The sequence below is a fragment of the Quercus lobata genome, chromosome 10, assembly GCF_001633185.2.
Source record: "Quercus lobata isolate SW786 chromosome 10, ValleyOak3.0 Primary Assembly, whole genome shotgun sequence".
NCBI classification, from domain to species: Eukaryota; Viridiplantae; Streptophyta; class Magnoliopsida; order Fagales; family Fagaceae; genus Quercus; species Quercus lobata.
The window spans coordinates 5,678,765-5,702,568 of record NC_044913.1 but is presented as its reverse complement, the minus strand read 5'-3'; the positions used below and the strand labels follow the sequence as shown (position 1 = coordinate 5,702,568).

Here is a 23,804-nt window from a genome sequence, read left to right as displayed (position 1 = left end):
CACATTGCCCCATATTTTTGTGACAACTGACAAACACACAGTGTACCCATATGGCATGAAAAGCAAAACTGAAGTGAGAATTAAATGGTGTCTCTTCAAGGACGGTGCATTGGATCATTATTGGAAATTGTCATATTTGAGCATCACATCTTAACCCAACATTTGTGCTAGAGCACCTTAATTTCCCATTAAATTCTGAACAAACATTGTAGCAAATTGAATGAAAAGAATACATAATGTAGAATTTGTTGGGTATGCTGAATAAATGATACAAGATCAAATTAAAATTTTCCATTGAAATGTAATTTTATTTTATGTAGGGTCATATGTTGTGAGATAAATAATTTATATGTCAAATGTTTAAAATATCTTCTCTCTAAATAGAGCTTGGTTCAGTTAACAGTAAATGCTAGTTGATGTTACAACCATGCTTGCTAAGACAATTCTCTCAACCAAAAAGACAAAGATTCATATTTTTTTTCTTCTAGTTTTGCTTCCCCAGTTTCCATCCCCTAAATCAGTAAATCATCCCAACCAAACTGACACATAAAGTTACTTAGAATGGGCTATTTCACCTGAACCTTTTCATGAATATATTGAGCAAACTCGTTACCTTTTGTGCATCATTTACATGATTGTAAATTCATCAATTTGTTTATAAACAACTCTAGCTCAATTCAAAAAAATATATTTTTTTTATGTAATTTTTATTTATCAAACAAGTCAAACTGCTCAAACCTAAATTTGGGCTAAACTATTAAATAAGTCAAACTCAAATATAATAATGTGTTTGTAAATATAAGATTCGATTTAAATATATATAATAATTTTTTATATATATATACTCGAGATTGGAATATATAAGCTTATAAATAGATTCATATGATATTAAAATAATTGTTTATAGTTTGTTGTTGATATAAACAAACAATTCGAAGTGCAAATTCATAAATTTGCAAATGGGTAAAAAGTCTGAATAAACTTTGATTTCAATATATTTTTACCCAACTCAGTTTTACTAAAACAAAATAAACCAACAGCATATAAAATTATCCAGATATTTGGCGTCAAAATCCAAGTCCAATTTTCCCCTTCACACTTTCATAAAATGAGACAGAGTTTAGACAAAATAGGCAGAGTGGTAGAATAATAGCAGTAGAAGCATTTGATTGATTGTCGCCGCGCGTGCACGACATCCAAGCGTAAGCAGCACACACCACAGCAATAATGTACAGTGTGAGTACAATAAGTAGTACTGAGTAGTAAAGTAAAATGGAATCGGTATAGTATAACGGAACATATGCGAAAAAGTGGTTGATTCACTTGACTGTTCAACAGCTTTGGAAAAAGTGGACCCCGGTTTAACTACATATCGGAAATCGCTTTCTAGTTCGGTTTCCTTTAGGTACTGGAAATAACTATTCCAACACTATGCTATTTATGCTTCTTTGTACGTATCACTTGAACACTATTGCATTAACTAATTCACAATTTTTATTTTATTTTTGAAATGGGTGAGATGTATTCATGGAGATATGATTGATAATCTCTTATTTGTATGTTTTGGTCCTTAGAATGGGTCTGAAAACTGATAGACCCAAATTACCTCTTTTTTAGGGGAAAAAAAAAGATACAATTTTTCCTATACTAAACTAATCTGTAACTCAGAAAATACTAATGGGTATTCTAGGTCATTTTTAATGTATTTATTGTTCATTTAGGAATATTTTATTTAAGTTTTTGTTGAAAATGTTTTACTATTAAAGTATACTTGTATTTTTAAAAAGTGATCAAAATTGAAGTTTTAAAAAACTGTACATAAAAATTAAAAAGCAAAAAGCTAGCTTTTAAGCTAGTCCCAAATACACTTAAATTTCTTAATGCTTCTCTCATTCAATCTCTTATTTTATATATATATTACATCAATTTTATTCTTGAAGTCATGGGTCTAAAAAGTCTACCATATTATATAACATATTTCAAAATATGACCTTGATGTGAACTCATTAGTCCTTAAAGCAAATAATAAAGAGTTGTTGTGAATGTAAAGTACCCCTACAAACACCTTGTTGCAATTTTTTTTTTTCCCGAAATCTTATTGTGGGTTTAGAATCTAAATTAATGAATACTAATAATAAGAGTGTTCACAAAAATGAGCTAAAAGAATTAGTTTTTAGCACCTTAAAAACTTACTTTATTTATTTTAACACCTCACTTTACAATACACTCAGCATCAAAGATTCTATTTTAACATACAATAGATTAAAACAATATAAATAGCACAATAAAATAATATATCCAACAAAATTAACACCAGCCACAACCACCATCGCCATATTCACAACAACCACTGCCACAATCATGGAAACCACCACATAGCCACAGTCACCGTCACCACCACCCACAACCGCAACCCTCAACCCCACCATAATCCCTACAAATTACAACCAACCACACCCAAAACTACCATCACCATCACCGCCACCCATAACCCCTACAAATTGGAAACCCCACCACCCAAAACCAGATCACAAACCCACATCACAACCACTGATCCAACCCACAACCCCCACAAATCACAAACCCACATCATAATCACCGATCCAGACCAAGAGCGAAAATATGGAGGCTTGGGGTTCGGTCAAAGAGAGAAGAGACTAGAGAAATTGGTTGGAAATTTGTGAGAGACAATAAGAAGAAAGTGGCTTTGGGTTTGATTGCAAGACGGAGAAGAGAGGTATCTTGGGTGAAAGAGATGATTTCAATCAAGAGGGGGGAGGGGATGGGCGATGCATGGGCGAAAAAAAAAAAAAAAAAGGTATTGTACGCATGAACCGAATAAACAAATATTTTTTGTTTATAACTTTTAGCTACACTAAACTGTTAGAAATAGTAGCTGAGAGTTAAAAATTTTTTAAGTATACCATATTTGATGTAGGGTGTGTTTTAGTGTTTTGAGGGTTAAAATAGCATTTTACATTTTAGCAATGAATGCTCTAAATAATAGTAATAAAGCTTTATGGGAGTATAAGAAAAACAAAAAACGAATGAAAAAGAATTGGTGGGAAGGTAAGGGAATTTAAGATAAATCTTTTATTACTCCAACAACAAAATGAACTTATATACATATGTTTTTCATCAATAAATGATAAAAATGATCAAACATTGGGGAGCGCGAATTCGAATTTATGTCTCCATTAAAAGTACAACGAGCTGCCAACCAACTCTGGTTTTCTTTTTTTTCCCTTGAGATTGAACTATTAATTTATTTTGCAACAATAGTGTTGTTGAATAACTTTTATTCATCTTAAAAAAAAAAAAAAACACTAGATTACATTCTTTGTTCTAAAGGGTAAAAAAAGGTAACCTAAGGCTGTGTATGTTTCAGTGGTAAAGGAAATCAGGAAAACGTTTTACACCCTTAAGGGTGTTTAGGTGCATATGAAAATTCGGTCAAACTGAAAATGAATTTCAGTTGACCGTAAAATAGACAGCCTCACGCATGAAAACCAATTACACTTGTATTTTACCTTCAAATGATTTCCGAACTCAGACACCCGAAGAGAGAGAGAGAGAGAAAGAGCAAGAAGAGAGTACAGAGAAAGAAGACATGGGTCTTGACTGAGCAAGAAGACCCATTCTCGCCAGACTCACACCCAGAGAAAGAAGACCCATCCCTCAAGTCGAGCAAGGAGAGGGTACTTTGCCGACCCATCCCTCATCCTCACCAACCCATCTCACTCCGCCGACCCATTCCTCATCGTCACCAACTCAGTGAACGACCCACCCCTGAGCTAATCAGACCACCATGAGCAACCCACCCCTGAGCCGATTTGTCCACCGTGTGAGCAACCCACTCCTAGATCGAGTCACCACCTTTAGATCGACCCACCGTGTCCATGTCGCCACTGTCGTTGCCACCACCAAGTCACCCATGAACCTATCTCTCTCTCTTTGTCACTTAAGTCCCTCTCTCATGATTGGTCTTGGTTTAATGATTTTTTTTGTTTTGATTTTTGTTTCTTTGATTGTTTATATATTTTGGTTCTCTATAATAATATTTGTTTGGATCTTAATAAAATATGAGAAACATGATAAAAATAGATTTTCTAGAGCATTTTCAGGATCACAACCAAATACTAAAAAATATTTTTCAAAGCATTTTTTGGAATACAATCAAATACTTGAAAATATTTTTCCCTATATTCATTTTACACTCAGAATTCGATTTACATTGAACCAAATACAGCCTAAGTTACTATTTTTCACTTAAACGTGATCCCAGTAACACCTTATCCACTGAACTCGCGCCTGCGGAACAAGAGATGGAATGAGGCATGACTGGATTTATATTCAATGTTCTTAGTTACGTCTCTCACCGCCAGTCTTTCAGACAGTGCAAGAACGCGCCAAAACACTGAGCGTGGGCACCACTTCAAGTCAACCAACCAAAAAACCTAAACTGACATGAAACCGCCTTATATGTTATTAAATGACGAAAACACCCCCACCACCTATTTGGCTCACTGGTCGAGAGAGACACACAACCCCCCTCTGCAACCCCTCTGCAACAAAGCTACCAAACAAACAAAAACAATTTCTCTCTCTCTCTCATAGTATTAGTACACGTCGACAGGTTTCACGAGAAAATGGCTTGCCTAACAACCCCTAGCATTAATGGCATTTACTACTTTGCCACTTACAACCTCTCATCCTCTTTCTCCTCCTACTCTAGGCTCCACAACTGTATAGAGTCAAACTCTTCAACCACAAACACCAAAACCTCAGGTTTAGGCTTAGAGTTCTTTTTTGTTCTTCTTCTTCTTGTTTTTTCTATGTGCTCCGCCTTGTACGCTATTGGTTCGCATTTCGTCAACCTCGAACTACTCAGAACCATTACTATTACTATTTTATACGATACTTTCAAACCCATATTTTTTTTAATCCAGGTTTGAGCTTTTTTTTTCAACTTTGTCGTTTCGTTTTCTTTGTTTTTACTCGCTTTTTTTGTATTGTATCGAATTTGAAAATTTTTAAGATTCTCTATCTTTCTCTCTCTCTCTCTTTAGAAGGAATGGTACTGAAGTGGGAATAGTTTATTCATTGGTCTCTGTTTGTTTTTCCCAATGTCTGTGTTTATGGGTTTCTGATATTCCATGTTCAGAGTGAGGAAAATTTTGATTTTTTTTTTGTTTTTAGAATTCTATGATGTCATTCTGTGATAAAAAAAAAAGGTGCTACATTGTTCTGTGTTTGTTTTTCTTCTTGACTGTGTTATTGGGTTTCTCTTTTTCCAGTTGCAGAGTGAGGAAAAATGTGTATGTGTATGTAGTTTTTGAGTTTTATTCTTATTTTGAATTCTATAGTGTCATTTTGTGATAAAAGGTGCTACATTGTTCTGGGTTTGTTTTTTTCTTCATGACTGTTTTAATGGGTCTCTGTTTATTCCAGGTTCAGGGTAAGAAAAAAGAAATTTTTATTTATATATTTTTATTTTGAATTCTGTAATGTCATTATATGATAAAAGGTGCTACATTGTTCTGGGTTTGTTTTTCTTCATGACTATGTTAATGGCTTTCAGTTATTCCATGGTTAGAGGTTAGAAAAATTAATTTTTTTTAATCCCCCTTTTGAGTTTTGAATGCTATAATGTCATTTTGTGATAAAAGGTGCCACATTGTTTTTCTAGTTTTGCTGGGTTTTTTAAATTTTAATGCTCATTTCTATAAATGGTAATGCTGAGTGCTTTTGTTGAGAACTAATGAGATTCTGTGCCCTTTTTTGTTGGGTTTGTTTATATGTATCGTTTTGTGACACTATTTGTTGAAATATTTTGGTTAATTTTCTCTATGTATATGGTTCTGGGCGTCTGGAAATATTGAACTAGTAAGATTTTATACCTGTTTGGAGTGATTGGATGGGTTACTGGGTATGACTGAGTGGATTATTGGGGGTCTCTTTTGATTGTTTTCTTATTGATTTTTCTCTTGCAGGTGCTTACTTGTAGGTATTGATATTCGAGTTTGGGATTTGAAGTTTGGTGAGAACCTTAATTTGATTTATTTTGAAAATGAATGATGGGAGGAGACATTCTGTTGATATTCCTATATCAAAAACTCTAGTAGCATTGAGGAGAGTGAGGTCACTGAGGGATCCAGCAACTAATTCTATGAGCAAATTCTCTTCTTTGGTTGACAATGTGAATTGGGAAACCAATTCGAGGAACGGGATTTCTTTGCAGTTCATGAATGATTGCCACCAGGGTGGCTCTGATGGTTATGGTACTTTGAGGTCAAAGAATTTAGGCTTATATGGATTGAGAGAGGATTATGTTGATGATTTTGAATTAAACTGCACTTTGGGAAAATCCAAGTTGGTCTTACCTGAGGAATCAGGTTGGGGAGGAAGGACAGGCCCTCCCAATAGGACCAAACAGGTTGAAGGATTGGACTATTTTGCATCAAATCAGGAAGAGGTTTATGAAAATAAATCATTGAGTGAAAGATATTGTGAAAATCATCGCGATATTGGATTGGACTTGACATACATAACACCCTCCATCAATTGCTTGGAGGATGTTGATTCATGCAATGAACCAACCATAGGATCATCACAAGCAGAAAAAGCAGATCATATTGTGTCAAAACAAAAATTTCTATACAAAAATCAAGTGAAATCCTTTGGGGCTGTGGGTGATGTTACAAGTCGGGTAGGTAGTCCATGTCTATCTGCGAATGATGCTGTTTCAGGCCATAGTGCAACATTATTTGCAAATGAAGATGTCGCAGATCACAGTCATCATGGGTGTGGGATAAGCTGCTGTTGGTCAAGGTCTCCCAAATTCAGAGAATCATATCTTTCTTCTGATGTAGAAGAACATCCCTTGTTATCTGGGGACATAGATGGACCCACTCTTTATGGAAAGAGGAGCTCAAAGCAGATTGGTCATGAAATCACTCCATATTCAGAAACTCCTAGGTGTTTGAGTCAGAAATTCAGGCCAAAATCTTTTAATGAATTGGTTGGACAAAATGTAGTGGCAAGGTCTCTTTTGGGTGCCATCTCCAAAGGAAGGATAACATCATTTTATCTCTTCCATGGTCCACGTGGTACGGGAAAGACCTCGGCTTCTAGGATATTTGCGGCAGCACTGAATTGCCTCTCATTGGAGCAGCATAGGCCATGTGGTCTGTGTCGAGAATGCGTTTTAATCTTTTCTGGAAGGAGCAGAGATGTTAAGGAAGTGGATTCTGTGAGAATTAATCGGATGGACAGAGTTAGATCCCTTGTTAAGAGTGCAGTCATCCCTCCAGTTTCATCACGGTTTAAGGTTTTCATTGTTGACGAATGCCACTTATTGAGGGGGGAAACATGGTTGACTGTTTTGAATAGCCTAGACAGCCTTTCTCAGCACGTTGTCTTTGTAATGATTACTCCTGACTTGGACAAACTGCCCCGAAGTGCAGTGTCACGGTCCCAAAGATATCACTTTCCAAAGATAAAAGATACTGATGTTGCAAACAGATTGGAGAAAATTTGCATTGAAGAGGGCATTGACTTTGATCAGGCTGCTCTAGACTTTATTGCTTCCAAATGCAATGGCTCACTTAGGGATGCAGAGATGATGCTTGATCAGCTGAGTTTGCTTGGTAAAAAAATCACAATTACATTGACCTATGAGCTTGTGAGTGCTGGGCTATTGTTTTGTTAAATAGGCTTCTAGAGCACGTCTTCTCGTTCAAAATTATAATAGAATTCCCCTTTGTTGTTGTTGTTTTGCAGATTGGGATTGTTTCCGATGATGAATTGCTTGATTTGCTGGATTTGGCTTTGTCATCTGACACTTCAAATACTGTAATAAGAGCCAGGGAATTGATGAGGTCAAGGATCGATCCTATGCAACTTATATCACAGCTGGCAAATCTCATTATGGACATTCTTGCGGGTAAAAGTCAGGAAGGAAGTTCTGAACTCAGAAGAAAGTTTTCTACTCGGCACACCTGTAAGTACTGTATATTGTCATTTATAGTATGGTCATCATACTGTACAAGTTGCTATATGATCCATGTTTGGCTTTCCCACAGATGGATCCTATCAAAATATTTGCAATGGATATAAGTTGCTACAAGAATTTTTGATTTGCCATATACGTCTCACTGGCTGATATTTTGGCCCACACTTGTTAATTATCTAGTTCACTGAGTATGACCACTTAATTTATGCTTCCTTCCTTTTATATTTCTTTTTGTTTGTTTTTTTGTTTTAAATGAAGCAGGGCCACTTCATTTAGCCTCCCCTGTTGAGTAAACCTTGGATACACAACCTTGCGCACAACGTCGCAAGAACCGTATATCGGATAATCTTAGGACTCGAATGGGGAGGCCTCACAGGGGGTTCCCATGAGGCCAACCAATTGAGCTGATGTGTGGACCCATTTTATTACTTGGTGCTAGAGACACAAATAGTGTTTCTACATATAGCTTTGTTGACAACCAAATATCTCTTTAGGAAAACAGTATCCACTATTTTAATATAAATTGAAGATGCTGTTTTAAATGTAGTGGTAAACAGCATCCGGTATGTGTTCGGGGTAAAGGGCTGATACAGAGTATACAGTCTATGGTCTCTAACTCTGTTGATTTAGTTTATCAATACTTTTCCTTTCATATAGATTGAAGATGCTATTGTCACTATTGATTTAGTGAGTATACATAGTGGTTTTATCATGTTTCCACACTCTGCATATCTTCCACTATTATCATTTGCTTATAGCCATATGGACTGAGTTCTTGCAATTTTGTGTGTCATAGCTGAAGCCGAAATGCAGAAACTGAGCCATGCATTGAGAATACTTTCTGAAGCAGAGAAGCAATTGAGGATGTCTAAGAATCAAACAACATGGCTTACTGTAGCTCTTCTACATTTAAGCTCTATGGAGTCTTCTTCCTCGGATGCAAATGATTCAAAGTTGTGTTTGAGAAATGCACGGGAGCAAGGTGAGAATCATCACAATTATTGGTTCTTAACAAATAGCTTTGTTGTTTTTTCCCCCTTTTTCTGGATTGGGGGGGTGGGGGTGGGGGGGCGGTTGATAAAAAGCCACAGTTTAGCTTGATTAGACTTTCATCTTCAAGTTTGCTCTTTTTTGGATGCAGATGGTGATTTTTGCAGTCCATCTTGCAGAGGAGAGGGTTCAAAATATCTTGCAACTTGTTCATGCGATGACTATAAATCAAATAAATTGGGAATTCAGGAGGATTGTAAAGGAACGTTGGAATCCATATGGAAGAAAACCTCAGACTTGTGCCAGTCCAATTCACTGAAGAATTTTCTTAGGAAGCAAGGGAAGTTGTCTTCTCTTTGTGTTAATCAAGGTACATCAATCTGCTAATTTTTTTACCAGAAAACTAATACGTTTATGCAACCTGTAAATTCATATCCTAGGAAAATTAGTTGGGGTATAGGTGGCAAGTGGTGATCTTAGCTTTGGTTCAATTAGGAGATTTATAAATATTACTCACGAGATGGACTGTAACAAAAAGAAAGCTTCTACGTCCTTGCTAGTGGCTTTTATTATGTTGAATCAATAAGAGAAATGAAGGTCATGCTAAAGGTGGTGCACATGAATTCAATCTTGTGTAATGTGATGCCAATGAGCTCTAGCTGCCAAATATCCAAGTTGTGCATTAATTCTAATCGCATTTCAACAGCCCATTAATGTATGCTCTTGAAATTTATTTGAAAGGGGAGAAAAATTGCTCCTTGAATAATATTAGGGTCCCTTACTATTGATATTATAAGATGCTTTTACTAATAGTATTAATAATTCTTCCAATTAAATCTATTTATTTATCCAAAAAAAAAAAATTAATCTAAACATTTATCATTGATGCATCTCTAAGAAAAATAAATAAAATTAGAGATGGACAAAACATCCAAAAACTCCCAAACCATTGCGTTTTTTTCAAGACTTGGCTCATCCTTTTGACTATCACCACATAAGCAATATACTCTCTACAAATGATATCTGATTTTCCAGAAACATTTGCCTGGATATCACAAAAGTATTTTGTAGAAGTTCATTATCTGTGAAACATATCAAAAAAAAGGGGGTGGGAGGTGTTGGGGGGATAAACACTTTGGGGAGGTTCCTTGAGTAATTAATATAATATATAGAGACACAGTTTAACCCAAAAGTCCTAAGCCCAATGGGTATATGCTAAATTATGTTATATTAACCACTTATTTTATTTTATTTTTTTTATCTTTATTCAATGTGGGACTTCACTCACACATGTAACTCAACAATCTCCCCCTCATGTGTAAGTCTCTGCCTCTTTGTGGGTTTCAAGACCTCTCTGTGGGCTATGAACAAGTCCTCAAGACCTCTTTGTGGGCTATGAACAAGTCCTACTCACTCCCCCTTGTCTAATGGGCTTTTCACTTCATCAACGCATCATCCATGGATCTCTCGTACGTCATCCATGGGAACCACATGTCAACCTTGCACACACATCCATGAGAACCCCGCACATCCATGTCCATGAGAACCTCGCACCACACCATTATTTAGCACCATTAGCAATATTCCTTTGTTGGACTTTTCTTTTTTTTCTCCAAGATCTTTGTGTGTGGGCCATTTAGACTTTCTCTGTCTCTGCTGGGTAGGGACCATGAACACCTCACCACCTTCGCCACACACCACCATGGGCTCTGATACCACTTGTTGGAAGGATAAACACATTGGGGAGCTTTCTTGAGTAATTAATATAACATATAAAGACACACTTTAACCCAAAAGGCCTAAGCTTAATGGGTATGTGCTCAATTATGTTATATTAATCACTCATTCTTCTCATCTTTATTCAATGTGGGACTTCACTCACACATGTAACCCAACAGGGGGGAAGAAAAAGGAAGAAGAATGGGTGTGAGGGTGTGGTGTGTGGTGTGTTCTAGACCCACAGACAGAGTGCATGCTTTATGTTGAGATGAAACATGTATACTTTTAATATCAGATGTCAAGAATGTTCTGTCCAATAATAGTTGAGCTCTACCAATCATCAAAGTATTGTGACATTTGACTAGATTGTATATGGAACTACTTGTAGTATCAGGTTTAGGTGGATGAGTTGTACACATCTCTAGAGATTTAATCTAGAAAGCACAGACATGGACACGAGTATGGTTACAACACAACGACATGAGCAATTTTTGAAAAATTACAACATAAAATGGCCGGTATGACATCAGAATGACACGGGTACGACACCCTAAATAAGAAAATATCTCTGCTTCCTAGGTTTTAATTAGGGGTGGAAATTCGTGTTCACAGGTAGGGTTTGTATCATGTCGAGCCATGAGTATTCAGTTATATTGGTTCACTCAAACCCAACCTATTTAGTTAACGTGTCAAGAATTCTCAATCCTATGACCTGTTTATTAAACAAGTTGACCTAACACGGCACATTTGACCCGTTTAATTAACAAAGTCATGTAAAGGTCAATACAAATAACTTGTTTAATAACATGTTTGATTAATAGGTCATACTTGACCTGAATAACCTGTTATCAATTGCCATATATCTAAAATGAAAATACAATTACAACCATAAACATAAGTATAGTAATAAACATATAATTATAACAATAAATTAAGCAATAATAACAAAATAATAATAATAAAAGCTAATACATTTATAAGCTAAACGGGTCAAACGCATTCACCTGTTGAATACAAATAGAGAACCCGTTTATTAAATGGGTCAACTGTGTTGACTCGAATATGACTCAAATTTGTTTAACCTCAACTCATGACCTGTTAATAAATGGGTTAGTCGTGTCAAGTTTTCTGGTTGTACCAGTTTTAATATAGAAACCCAATTTAACAATACCTTTATCTTTGGTAGTTGGTTTCAGCTACATGTATGTTTTGAACCATTTTTTTGGTCTTGTCATTTCACCTATTTTGGACATTGATCTTTTTCTGACTGAAATAGTGCATGTACATGAAAATTGTTCTCTTTTCATCATCATTCATTGTTTTGCGATTCTGAGGATTGTAATATGCGTCTTGCTATGTCTGTTTGAGTAATGGCTTATTTATCATCCAAATTTCAGGTATTGCATTTGCTGAATTGGAATTTCACCATCCTAACGATACATCTAAGGCTGAAAAGTCATGGAAAGAGATTGCAAGTTCACTTCAGTTTATACTGGGTTGTAATGTAGAGATTAGGATCAATCCTGCTTCTTATGATTCTGATCCAAAGTATGCCAAAGTTAGGAAGCCATCTTTTAGTTTGTTCAGTTGTTCGCGCAGAACGCAACGGAAGTGTCAAACATCCACTGAACATGGAAGTGACTCAGACCAATTTGATTATACCTCTGAAAAAACTATGATAAGAGATAGAGCTATTCTAACCTCTTCCTCAGATGGGGGTTCTCATATGCCACACAACTGCTGTCACAAAACAGAGGTGGTAAGGACTTTGAGAAATAGTGAAGGAAATGCACTGAGCACAGGGACAGCCCCAACCTGCAGATCATTACAGAATGATATGCCAAAAATGTCTATGTTAGGAGTTGATTCTTCAATGGAAGAGGGAAGCAACTGTGGAAGCCAGGTTTTATTTGTTCAAGATCCAGAGGATCAACCAAACTGTTTTCTGAGAACACTGAGGCTTCAAAAGAAGTTGCGCTCATCAGACTCTTCTCAGATTGTCTGTTCAGGTATCGAAAACGAAAACACGCTTGCATTGTCTATCCCCAGGAAATCATCTGTTGAAACTTGTACTGCAAGTGATGATAATGTGTAAGTGGTTCCTCTATTCTCTATTTCAGTGCCTTTGCTGCTTGTGTATGCACAACCTTTGGTATGATTTGTAAATGATACAGACTTAAAGTGCCACTCTTCCATCAGAGCATACTGAAATAGAATGATCAATGCCTACTAATTTGAGTAAGATAAAAGATCCACAAATGGATTGAATTTACAAAGTAGTTTATTTGTACATGCGAGGGATGTTTAGGCCATTGCAATTTCCCTTGCCAATTGATAAAAACTCATCAAACTAAAATTTATTAAGAGTAGCTTAAAGGAGACACCATTAGGTCTGTCCTGAATGTGGCTATCAGCTTTTTTTAGGGTTTATTATCATAGAAGAAGGAAATTTTTGTGGCCACATGCCCTCTAATAGTGTTTATATTCTCATTGAACGACCTATTTTCCTGTGGCAGACTGAGGAAGAACTCAGATGTGCTTTGTTGGAGAACACCCACTTTTCCTCATGAGAAGGTAATTCTACCAGAACTCTAACCCTAGGGAATGTCTTGGATTTGATAAGAAATAAAAATGATATTTTTTTTTTTCCTTTTTTGGACACAAACCAAAAAACAAAAGTGGGTGCAACAATATTAATATCTATGGCCCATGTCAAATATATAGTAGTTGGACTTGAAAGTTAAATATGACCAACAAGCAACAATGCTTCAAATACCACAAATTTCACCATTTGTCAAAGTGTCAGATTGTGACTAGTACAACATCACTTTTATGAGAATTACTATTGATATTACTTTTATTGTATACCATTCAGAACCTCTCATCTATGTGAAATTTTTTGTGAATTATTGAATTATGACCAGATGATGTGTTGATGTTGCAGGGCTGGCAGCCAAGGCATCCAAGACAAGGGTCCCACTTGATGGGGTGGGTACTTCCCTGTGCCACTGCTAAGTAGTTCTGCAATATAGGACAATATGGCATTAAATTTTGATTGCCGCATAGGAGGCAGGAGCTTCATAGATATTTATTTCTTGCTCATTTTTTTTTGAAATTATATTGCAAAACCTTTTGATGCTCCATGCGAGCTCTCATATAAGGCAACAAAAAATATATATAGAGCTAACAAGTTCTGATTTCAGTAGTCATGTCATTTTGTGGAACATAAAGAAATAGTGAACGAGGCCCAGGAGAAATATAGCATTTCACAGTTGCAAATGTTGAGCAATGTCACAAATGGTTACAAGTCTCATATGGGCTAGAAATGATTGCAAATTTGATGTAGCTGCCTAGTTTATTAGGACTTATGAGAATATAATTCTGCCATAGGAACAGGCTCAGCAAATTGAATATGAATGTGCAACGATCACTTTCTACAACTTTCTACCATGTGTGACGTGCCTGGTCCAGTTGGATTTCTCAAATTTTATGCTGATTCTGGCCCAAATTCATTTTAAATTGGTGTCCTAGACTCCTAGTGAGTACTGACTGCGGACATTCATCTCAACTAGTCGATGACCCATGTAAGAGGGAAAGTTTAACAATTTTTTTTTTTAAAAGGTCAAGCCTTAATACGATTGTAAGTGGCTTTCATTAAAATCGATAGATCGTGGATTCGTGGGTTCAAGTCTGAGAATTAAAAGGGAAACAAAGAGGGTCTACCGTCTAGTGATAGAACAATGCCGGCATTATTTATGGTGTTTCCTGGCTTGAACCCCCGCCCAAGGTGTTAATATTTGACTTGATGCAAACATGACATGATGTTAACATGCTAGGGTTTATATTTAACGGGTTCAAATTAGATTTGAGTTGACATGAGATCAATTTGAGTTTGGCAGTGAAACACGTTCGAACCTGTTCGACCCATTTTATTGAAGGTTTTACCCTTCAAAACTTATGGTTGTAACTATTATATTTGGGTGGTTGGTAACTTTGTTTGAAATTTAGTTATATACTTATACATTCTATAAAATATGAAAAATTGCTAATAGGTTATTTGTGTCAGCATTGTTAGTTAAATATGTTTACTTTTTTTTTAATATAAGAAATTTGTGTGCTAGTTTTTGAATAAACTATTTCACTCTCTATCCATGAGATACCCTAGAATCTCTATGGACTGATATTGTGATTGATCAAAACTGTCTCAAACCAGTAAGCCTACCACACAAATAACCCCTTAGGGTAGGTAGATATGTTAATTTTGCCTCAAACCAATGAGCCCACCACCCAAATAACCCCTTAGGGTAGGTAAATATGTTAACTTAACTACGTTACTCATTTATTAAGCGAATTATATATGCGAGAATTGTGTCAATTTTTTTTATGACAATTACAATGGAGAATGGAGGAATTGAATCATAGATGTCATATAAATATTAGGAGATATCAACTTGTTTAATAAACATGTTGCATGTTGCAATAGGATTAAGAGACCCTACCATAATTAATAAACATATGTGTTTACTTATACTAGTTTGGGAGGCAACCTAAGGAGTTGCACTAAATCACTATACCTTAGGTATTGCACCTAATGTAATTGTAATAAATGTTTGAAATTGAGAATTGAAAAAAGGAACTTTCAATCTCAACTATTAAATAAAAATTATTAAAAAGTTAAAAATGTAAAAAAAAGAAAAAAAAAAAGGAAAAAGGAAGAAAATGGGTTAATTGCACGGTGCAACTGCATATTGTAAATTTGTAATCGTACCTCAATCATTGTTTTGGTATCTCAGTTAAACAACTTTAAACTTTTGCTGTTTCACAACATTTATAAAACTCGCGTCTTCCGTTTTGTTATCAAAGCTACGGAATCCTACGCGTTACTTTCCCACTGGAAAACGTTAAAACGGGTTTGTTAAAGAATAATGCTTGAAATATAAACTAATTTACAAAAAAATTTATAAATTGTCAATGTGGTGAGTGATTATTAGTAAATGAAAAAGTGATATTAATAATGGGTATAAATAAAAACCAATAAGAGGTTGACCACATCAATATTTATAGAAATATTGTAAAATAATTTGTGACTGTAGCATTACTCTTCGTTAAATACGTACATATATAAAAGATAAAAAAATTTAACGCAAACCCATTGCTGTCATAGACTCAACGTGAGACACAACAGATAAAATATTAAAATAATCTTAAATGAAACGCATTGCCCTCAAAGACAAACATAAAGAATTAGCTTTGACTTTTATTATTATTTTAAAACAGTGCTCCAACAAATAATATTTTCACAACAAAGTCTAAGCGATAAATTATTATTGATTTCCATTTACCTACCATTAATAGCTTGGCACCTATTTTTACTTTTTATTGTAAAATTATTGTGAAAATGTTGCGTCTTTGCTTTATTTTTTATTTTATTAAAGAAAAATGCTAAACCCACAAACTATTTTACAATTTTTTTATAAACTACTGATGTTGTAAGTGATTATTACTTATTAGTAAATAAAAAGATAATGTTTGTGGTGAGCCTCAATGAGAACCTGTAAGAATTTGTCACATCAACATGTACAGATTGTAAAAATGTTATAAAATTGTTTGTGCCTTAACATTACTTGTGAAACTCACAAAAAGTTAAACACAAAAGCTGCCATAACCTATTGCCATGCTTCACCACAATAGTAATTGTAAGCGAGAATATATAAGTGCATGTTTAGAGGCTCTTCTATTTTTATTTTATTTTACTTTTTTGTAAAAGTTAATAATATGTATCTATTATAATTTAGATTTTTTTTTTTTTAATTTTTCAAACAAATAAAAATGATAAAATTTAGAGATAAGCCGTAACTGTAATTTCTTTTTTGAACATGAAGGAAAAAAAAAATCCTAAATTTTAGGAATTCTCTTCTAAATTCAAAATGAAATTTGTTATTTGACATTTATGTCATTGTTTCTAAATGAAATTACCATTCATTAATGAGATTATTTTTGAACCACATAAAAATCCAATTGAAAAAGGGGAATTCTCTTATGAGTTGAGTTCAAGTTACATCTAATGTAACTTTAAACAATATTACACCACCCAATATTTTGTAATTGGATGTGAATTTTGACAAATCCACCATTAGATTACATTATCTTTGTATATTCTCAATTCTTACAAAATTTCAAGGTGATTAAATTTCAATAGTCATGTCATCAATTAATTGTTTAAATTCAAGTTTTTGTACTTTGAAATAATACATTAAAGATAAGTTTATGGATCGAATGATAAATTACATCTGATTGGCATAAAAATTGACATTCATGTTAAGAATATATAGAATATGTAATTCAACAATTAGATTTTCAAATTTTGAATTAAATAATAAGTGATTGAGTGGTGTAACATTGCTTAGAATTGCATCAGGTGTAACTTGAACCCAACTATATATATATATGCTAAATGCTTACATATTTTTTATATAGTTGGTAGATAGAAGTACATGACATGTGAATGTGACTAACCACTATACTTTGATGGAGAAAATGGGCTTTTGCCTTTTTTTTTTTTATTTAAAAAAAAAAAAAAACTAGCATTTTGCTCTATTTCTCAAACTAATTAAGGAAATGCCTATCTTTTGAGACTCGATTTTCTCAAAATTGAGTTTTTAAAAAAAAAATTCTGGAGCTCTATAATAGCGTTTTAAGGAGCCTATAATGACGTTTTAAGGAGTCTATAGTGACGTTTTGGAACTCGAGCTCCATGAACTTGAGTTCCATGCAAGTTTTGTTTTTGTTTTTTTTGTTTTATACCTATAACTCGAGTTCATAGAGCTTGAGTTCCAAAACGCCATTATAGGCTCCTTAAAATGCCACTATAAGCTTCTTAAAACGTCACTATAGGACTTAACTCAATTTTTTCAAAATCGAGTTCCAAAAGAGGGATATTTCTCTAATTAGTTTGGGAAATAAGACAAAATGCTGGATTGTTTGATAAAAAAAAGCAAAATCCAATTTTGTCCATACTTTGATTTATTGTTTTATTGTGAAAATATTGTTTACGTAACCTTTCTCCTTTTCATATATATTTGTTTTTTAGGAGAATGTGAAATATTCATTCAAGAATGAAATTGAAGTATAACTCTCTTTTGTCCTTTCGGGGACATCCAATAAAATGGGAAGTCAGACTCTTTTTATACAGTTAGTACTTCGTAGATAGAAACGCACACAACACGTGAATATGACTAACCACCCTACTTTGATTCTTCTCCATTTTCCACCTTAAAAAAACAAAAAAAACGTAGTCGTCTCTCAATCCACGTTCCACGCCTATATATTAATATTCGCACCTTTGACACTCCAAAGTTCAAACAAAACCTCCAACACTTCCTATCAAAAAAAAAAAAAACCTCCAACACTCCACACCTCCCCCAGTCCCAAGCTCCCAACAATGGCGCTCACTGTCTCCAAAACACCAACAGGCAGCGAATACAAAGTCAAAGATATCTCCCAAGCCGTCTTTGGCCGCCTCGAGATCGAGCTCGCCGAAGTAGAAATGCCAGGTCTCATGTCCTGCCGCAGTGAATTCGGCCCATCTCAACCCTTCCAAGGCGCCCGCATCACCGGCTCTCTCCACATGACAGTCCAAAGCGCCGTCCTCATCGAGACCCTCACCGCCCTCGGCGCCGAAGTCCGGTGGTGCTCATGCAACATCTTCTCAACCCAAGACCACGCTGCCGCCGCAATTGCCCGTGACTCCGCCGCGGTTTTTGCATGGAAAGGCGAGACCTTGGAAGAGTACTGGTGGTGTATGGGGAAGGCTTTGGACTGGGGCCCAGGTTGTTATATTATGCTTTAAGTTGATAGTAAAGGTGACGTTAGGAAGACATGGATAGTTAGATGAGAAGTAATAAAAGATTAGTATGGTGAAAGTTTGTCAACTTTATTGTTGTGAAATTTTGTTTGTATTATGCTATTTTTTTTTTTTTTTTTTTTAGAAGTGTTACGGGTTACAATAAATATTAGGTGTTAAATTGTTATTAGTTTTAATTTAGATTCATTTTTGAATTTTTTTTTATTCATTAATAATAATTAGTAACAACCTGACACTTAAGATTTATTGTAAAAAATATTGTAGAAATAACATTTTTTTTTTCTTATTTTCATTTTGATAAAAATATTATTATTTTATTTATTGACTAATTTGGGTTTAATTAATACTATTAAAATAAAAGAAATAATTTTATTGGTTAAAATTTGAAGGTCATTTTCTACTTGGCGGCCTTAAGACATAGAGCCAACCTTAGTAAGAGTCAACATGTGGAATTTAAAGGAGAGGTAGAGTGAAGATTACTATCAAACTTTGAATTTCCTGTGCTAATACAACTATTAAATTACGGTGAGTTTTATCACTTACTCATTATACTAATACAGGTGGTGGGCCAGACTTGATTGTGGACGATGGTGGAGATGCAACTTTGTTGATTCATGAAGGGGTGAAAGCTGAGGAAGAGTACGAGAAGAGTGGGAAGTTGCCTGATGTGAATGGGTGTGAAAATAGGGAGTATAGGATTGTGTTTAGGATTATCAAAGATAGGTTGCTTGTGGACCCCACTAGGTATAGGAGGATAAAGGAAAGGTTGGTTGGTGTTTCGGAGGAAACTACTACTGGGGTTAAGAGGTTGTATCAAATGCAAGCTAATGGGAGCTTGTTGTTTCCTGCTATTAATGTCAATGACTCTGTCACTAAGAAGAAGGTATGCTTTGTTTTGAAATGAGGATGATTTAGATTTTAAATTAATGATGAAATATTATGTTTTTATGTTTTTTAAATTAGAAATGGGGATTATTTAGATTTTGAATTCATGATAAAAGATTATGTTTATGTGGATTTTTTAGATTTTGTAAATGGGGATGATTTAGATTTGAATTGTGTTTATGTGGATTTTTGCTAAATGGAACTTGTTTTGAATTTATTGTTATTTTCTACCATTTATGATAAGCAAACTATAGTGCTGAATAAACATGCCAAATAATCAAGTCAATTAGGTTGCGGGTCAAAATGGATCGGGTTAAACATAGGTCATTTTAAATAGGTTGAATATGGGCCAGGTCAATTGGGTTGTGGGTAGGTTGGGCCACCCAAATTGTCACATGAAAAAAAAAAAAAAAAACTTTAAAAGAAAAATAAATAAATGCCAAAATTTTGATGAGAATTAATCAAATCAATCAAGGAAAGGAATTGCACCTAATACCCTTTTTTTTTCTTGTTAAGTGGGCACCTACTATTATTAAACTATTTGTGTTACTATTATATATGTGAAGGAAATAATAATAAAGGTTTTCTTATCTTTTCAATTCTAATAGTTTTGAGGATGACTAAAATTCTTTACAGTCATAATTACAAAATCATTCAGGTTAATAACTCACAACTAGAATGCTTTTAATAAAATTTTAAAATTTGAGAGAGAGATAGACTATAAGAAGCACTAAAAAGTATATATTTGAAATTTACATTTTTCAGATTCATAGTTCACTAATGATATAGACTTTTGGACTTTTTTCTTTTACTTTAGTTTTGTTTTGTGCTAGTTAGACTTAGTACTACTTACTTAGTCATAGTATTTAACTCTACTACTTAGTCTTTCACTTAGTGTTAGACATTTAGTAATGTAGACGTGTAGTTGTAGATTCTTTTGCCTTTTGTATTTTTTTTTCCTTTTAATTAAATTTTTTTTTAATAAATGGGAGCATGGCCATTGAAACTAGTGGCTACTAAATGGTTAGGGACGTAGTTCCAATGTAGTGCTTTGTGCCTTTATGTCTATACACCTAACACATTGACATGTAGTCTAAATATTTTTTAGGAAAAAAATAATGTTTAAAAAAATAGGTCGGATCTTGGTAGGGGTGTAATCGGTTCGGTTCAGTCGGTTTTTTTAGTTTTGGCCAACCGAAACTGAAATTTTCGGTTTGTGAAATTCCCAACCGAAACCGACCGAAATAATTGGAAACCGATCAGTTTCGGTTGTATTTCAGTTTCAGTCGGTTTTCGGTTTTAGTCAACATCACAGATTCACAGTTACAAAAAGGAAAAAACAACTCAACATCACATGGGATTATCGATTTTTCAATAAGAAAATAACAACTCAAAATCACAATCACAGATTCACAGAAAATAGCATTGATTCAGTATTAAACAAAACCCAAAATACAGAAAAGAGAGAGGGTTATCTAGAAATGTCACCGTGAGAAATTGAGAATGAAAAGATCAAGCCGGCGTGGGGAGGCCGACGTGTGGAGGTGGCGACAGAGGCCGATTCGTGTGGAAGCGGTGGCAAAGGTAGATTCATGTAGAGGCCGGCGTGTGAAGGCGGCGGCAGAGGCAGATCGAGGTAGCGACAGAGGCAGCGGCAGATCGAAACGGCGCAGAGGCAGATTTGCGTGGAAGCTGGAGTGGGGGGGGCGGCGCAGAGGAAGAATTTCGTGGAAGCCGGCGTGGAGTGGAGGCTGTGAGAGGGATTGGAGTGGAGGCTGTGAGAGGAGACTGTGAGAGCTGAGAGGGACTGGAGTGGAGGCTGAGAGTTGAGGGTAAGAACTGAGAACGTGTGGGCTATAGGGTTTTTTTTTTTTTTTTTTTTTTTTTTATACTTTAATTAGATTAAGTTTAATTAGATATTTAATTAGTAATTAGTTTAATTATAGTTACTTAATCTAATGATAAAATTAAAATTGAAAACTTGAAAGGTAAAGGCCAGAGCATATTTAAAAAAGAAAGGCCCAAATGTTTTTAAACAAAATGAAAAGCCCAAATAGGTATTGGAGGCCCAAATATTTATAAAATTTATATTATATATATAAAATATATTATAATAAGATTCGGTTCGGTTCGGTCAGTTCGGTTCATTCAAATCTGCAACCGAAAACCGAACCGAACATTTTCGGTTTTAAAAATTCAAAACCGAAACCGAACCGAACCGAAACCAAATCGAAAATTTGGCAACGGTTCGGTCGGTTTCGACCGGTTTATTCGGTTCGTCGGTTTTTTGCACACCCCTAGATCTTGGGTTAGCCGTGTCGGGTCAGGTTGACCTACAAAAAATGAGTGGGTCGTAAGTTGGCCTGTTTTTATTTCGGTTAAAAAAATCGGGTTCGGGTTGGGTCATCAAATTTCAGCCTGTTTTACTATATTTAGTGCTAAAGAATAGCTAACAAGAATAGACACAAAAAAAAATGTTATGTCTACAATATTTTCATAATAAATTCTAGGTAATAAGTTGTTATTAGTGGCCAAATAACTAATTTAAGTGGTGAATTCAAATTAGAACCAATAAAAAAATACCACCTAAAATTTGTTGTCAAAATATTGTAGACATAGCCCTTCTTATAAACACAATTTGAAAAATTAGGGACCAATAACATAAGAATTCTTGAAATTTTAGAACACAATAAGGACCACTAATTAGTTAATACATATCATTAGATTTGTTCATTTATTTTAAGGCATCATATTTTATGTTTATGTTAAGTTTTGAAAGTATATAACAACTATCAAAATTTATATAAACATATCTAAAATCAAAGGAATTTTTTAAAATAAAATGTGGATTTTTCCTCCCTAGCCCCAAAACAGTGAGGACATGCACGCAACAATAACACACATGCAAGGGACACTCACTTTGCAGTGTGTCCGGGTTGTGCAAGGGACACTCACTTTGCAGTGTCCATTTTTTTCGATGAATCAAGACTTTATTAGACAACAACTATACAAAACAACAAGCTTCCTAGCTTCCTGATAACATCATCAAAACAAGAAGGACAACTACCCAATACAAAAGAACCAAAACAGTGTCCATGCTTCCCAGGAGAACTAGAGATTTGACAAGGTCAATGTAACTTTTGGGCAGAGATGGAAAGTAGTGGTTTTTTTTATGGGAGGGTTTTAGCTTGAAAATATTCTGATTTCTGTTAGGGTTTTCACTTCGGTATACTGTATTGGGTCCAGTTTTTTGAACATTTTATTATTCTAGCTCCATCTCATCAACCAAACATGTTGCTAATGTGGGCAGGCATGGTTGGTCGGTCTAATCATGCAGTCGTTGCATTGTTTTCTATTTTATAAAATCTTGATATTTACAGTCAAATAGCATTTCTGCTTCCTTGGTTTTTGTACCTGGTGGGAGTAAGATTGCAGTGTTAGATTTGTAGTTTGTACAGTTTTAATTAATGTAGGTTTAATCTATGATGCTTAGAGATGAAAAAAAGGTAGGTCTTTTATTTTTTGGTTTGTTTCACAAAGATGTTCTAAAGTTTATAATGTTCTGTTATGATGATGTCAATGCAGTTTGATAACTTGTATGGATGTCGACACTCACTCCCTGATGGTCTCAAGAGAGCCACCGATGTCATTATTGCTGGCAAGATCGCTGTTGTCTGTGGATATGGAGATGTTGGCAAGGGTTGTGCTGCTGCTCTCAAGCGAGCTGGTGCTCGTGTGATTGTGACTGAAATTGATCCAATTTGCGCTCTGCAAGCCCTTATGGATGGCACTCCGGTCCTAACCCTGGAAGATGTTGTCTCAGAAGCTGACATCTTTTTGACCACCACAGGGAACAAGAACATCATCATGGTTCATCACATGAAGCAGATGAAGAACAATGCAATTGTGTGCAACATTGGCCATTTTGACAATGAGATTGATATGCATGGTCTGGAAACTTACCCCGGTGTAAAGCGCATCACAGTCAAGCCACAGACTGATCGTTGGGTGTTCCCGGAGACCAATAATGGTATCATTGTTCTTGCTGAGGGGCGTCTTATTAATTTGGGTTGTGCAACTGGGCATCCCAGCTTTGTTATGTCTTGCTCTTTCACAAACCAAGTCATTGCTCAACTTGAACTTTGGAAGGAGAGGGGAGCTGGCAAGTATGAGAAGAAGGTGTATGTTCTGCCCAAGCATTTGGATGAGAAGGTTGCAGCCCTGCATCTTGGAAAGCTTGGGGCTAAGCTTACCAAACTTACTCCTGCTCAAGCTGCATGCATAAGTGTTCCTGTTGAAGGTCCTTACAAGCCTCCTCAGTACAGATACTGA

The 23,804-nt window shown here is 35.1% G+C and overlaps 2 protein-coding genes across 7 annotated transcripts; both read left to right on the top strand.

The window, feature by feature from the left end:
- Positions 1-4,572: 4,572 nt before the first annotated feature.
- On the top strand, positions 4,573-13,928 carry LOC115965658 (protein STICHEL-like 2). Of its 5 annotated transcripts, none has more exons than XR_004086130.1 (8): positions 4,573-4,949; positions 5,994-7,684; positions 7,783-8,002; positions 8,811-8,996; positions 9,156-9,374; positions 12,121-12,732; positions 13,240-13,297; positions 13,668-13,701. XR_004086130.1 is itself a non-coding variant. In XM_031084932.1 (8 exons), the coding sequence occupies exons 2-8, from the start codon at positions 6,071-6,073 to the stop codon at positions 13,740-13,742; spliced, it is 3,066 nt and encodes a 1,021-aa protein (XP_030940792.1). In that variant the 5' UTR covers positions 4,574-4,949; positions 5,994-6,070; the 3' UTR covers positions 13,743-13,928. The 5 variants fall into 5 exon arrangements, 4 of the variants coding, with proteins under 4 accessions (XP_030940795.1, XP_030940792.1, XP_030940793.1 ...); XM_031084932.1 differs by having other exon boundaries at positions 4,574-4,949; positions 12,121-12,814; positions 13,668-13,928; XM_031084933.1 differs by lacking the exon at positions 4,573-4,949 and adding an exon at positions 5,004-5,165 and having other exon boundaries at positions 12,121-12,814; positions 13,668-13,928.
- A 4,216-nt stretch (positions 13,929-18,144) lies between these two features.
- On the top strand, positions 18,145-23,804 carry LOC115963219 (adenosylhomocysteinase-like). 2 transcript variants are annotated; one of them, XM_031082150.1, is made up of 3 exons: positions 18,145-18,475; positions 19,206-19,470; positions 23,058-23,804. In XM_031082150.1, exons 1-3 carry the CDS (start codon positions 18,165-18,167, stop codon positions 23,802-23,804), a joined length of 1,323 nt encoding a protein of 440 aa, XP_030938010.1. In that variant the 5' UTR covers positions 18,145-18,164. The 2 variants fall into 2 exon arrangements, with proteins under 2 accessions (XP_030938010.1, XP_030938009.1); XM_031082149.1 differs by having other exon boundaries at positions 18,145-18,552; positions 19,148-19,470.

Coding starts and splice junctions, on each gene's coding strand:
- LOC115963219 (XM_031082149.1), top strand. CDS start 18,165: ATGGCGCTCACTGTCTCCAAAACACCAACAGGCAGCGAATACAAAGTC. Junction 18,553..19,147: donor GGCTTTGGACTGGGGCCCAG/GTTGTTATATTA, acceptor ATACTAATACAG/GTGGTGGGCCAGACTTGATT. Junction 19,471..23,057: donor ACTCTGTCACTAAGAAGAAG/GTATGCTTTGTT, acceptor ATGTCAATGCAG/TTTGATAACTTGTATGGATG.
- LOC115965658 (XM_031084932.1), top strand. CDS start 6,071: ATGAATGATGGGAGGAGACATTCTGTTGATATTCCTATATCAAAAACT. Junction 7,685..7,782: donor TTACATTGACCTATGAGCTT/GTGAGTGCTGGG, acceptor GTTGTTTTGCAG/ATTGGGATTGTTTCCGATGA. Junction 12,815..13,239: donor ACTGCAAGTGATGATAATGT/GTAAGTGGTTCC, acceptor TTCCTGTGGCAG/ACTGAGGAAGAACTCAGATG.